The 1,196-nt window shown below is 51.0% G+C and overlaps 1 protein-coding gene across 1 annotated transcript in view; it reads right to left on the minus strand.

Moving 5' to 3' along the window:
• Window positions 1–724: 724 nt before the first annotated feature.
• Window positions 725–1,196, minus strand: part of VPS72 (vacuolar protein sorting 72 homolog) — an 11,410-nt gene continuing 10,938 nt past the window's right edge. The window contains exon 6 of the mRNA XM_056544960.1: window positions 725–1,196. This exon is cut by the window's right edge and continues 186 nt beyond it. Coding sequence (XP_056400935.1) covers window positions 1,007–1,196 — 190 coding nt within the window. The 3' untranslated portion in view covers window positions 725–1,006.

Raw genomic sequence — 1,196 nt, forward strand, 5'->3', positions numbered from 1 at the left:
CTCCCCCACCCTCCGAGTCCAAAAAAAAATAATATTTAACTTACCCGTAATGGGGTGGTCCGGGCCATCCATCCTGTAGTGTCCGGCAGCATTCCGGGTGGAGGGTGCACCGGTCCGGGCTGTCCTTCTCCGGGGGTCCTCTTCTCCACTCCGGGCAGGCTCCGGCCTAGTACGCTGCATAGACGCCGCTACGCCGTAACGTCAGGGGCGTCGCTGCGCATGGGCGTCACTGCGCAGCGGCGTCTATGCTGCGTTACTAGGCTGGAGCCTGCCCGGAATGGAGAAGAGGACCCCCGGAGAAGAAGGACAGCTCGGACCGGTTCACCCTCCACCCGGAATGCCGCCGGACACTACAGGAAGGATGGATGGCCCGGACCACCCTGACAGGTAGGGGAGAGAAGTGGGTGGCGGCGGCGGCCTATGGCACCGCAAAAGCCACTGCAGTGCATTGATTTTAAGCGCCCGCTTTAAATCAATGCACTGCAGCGGTGTCGAGGGGGGATAAATAGCCGATAACTTATACTGATATTCCGGTATAAGTTATCGGCTATCGACCCTAACCTGCACCGATTATCGGTATCGGCCCTAAAAAAACTATATCGGTCGATCCCAATAAGGACACACCCCTTCCAGAGCACAGAATGACAAACCAAGAGAGCAACCAAAAGTATTTGTGAAAGAAATATAGGTGCTAGACAGAAAAATTAAATGCACATGACCAGAATTAGCTACTGAGTTACATAACCTTTTATTTTTGAGGGATTGGACAGGAACGGTTGAAATTCTGAATCTCCCTCTTTCCCCCAAAAAGGCTGTCAAATTTAGTTTACATATGTTCCTGGAGATTCATGTTTTACGGGTCTAGAGAACAGCGCAGGCACGAGGTCCCTGGGCCTGAAAATAGTTTATTATGTAAGAAAAAAAATAAATAAAAATGCTGTAAAATGAGTGGCCGTTATTCTTGGACTCCAATACAATTGTGTAGAAGCCTGTGCCGCGCGGGTCATCAGGATGCCGGAACGCTCTGTTTAATGACTATTTTCTGCCTTGTGTTGCGCTGACTGGTGTCCTGAGCAGTTGTCGTGGGACCCATGGAAGCGGCTGCCATAGCGGCATTGGGCAGGCCGTGAGCAGTGATATATTTTTTGTAAGCTTCTCTGATTATCTTGAAGGCGCGGGCATTGTAATAAGGAATG

This window comes from Hyla sarda, chromosome 11, assembly GCF_029499605.1.
Source record: "Hyla sarda isolate aHylSar1 chromosome 11, aHylSar1.hap1, whole genome shotgun sequence".
Taxonomy (NCBI): Eukaryota; Metazoa; Chordata; class Amphibia; order Anura; family Hylidae; genus Hyla; species Hyla sarda.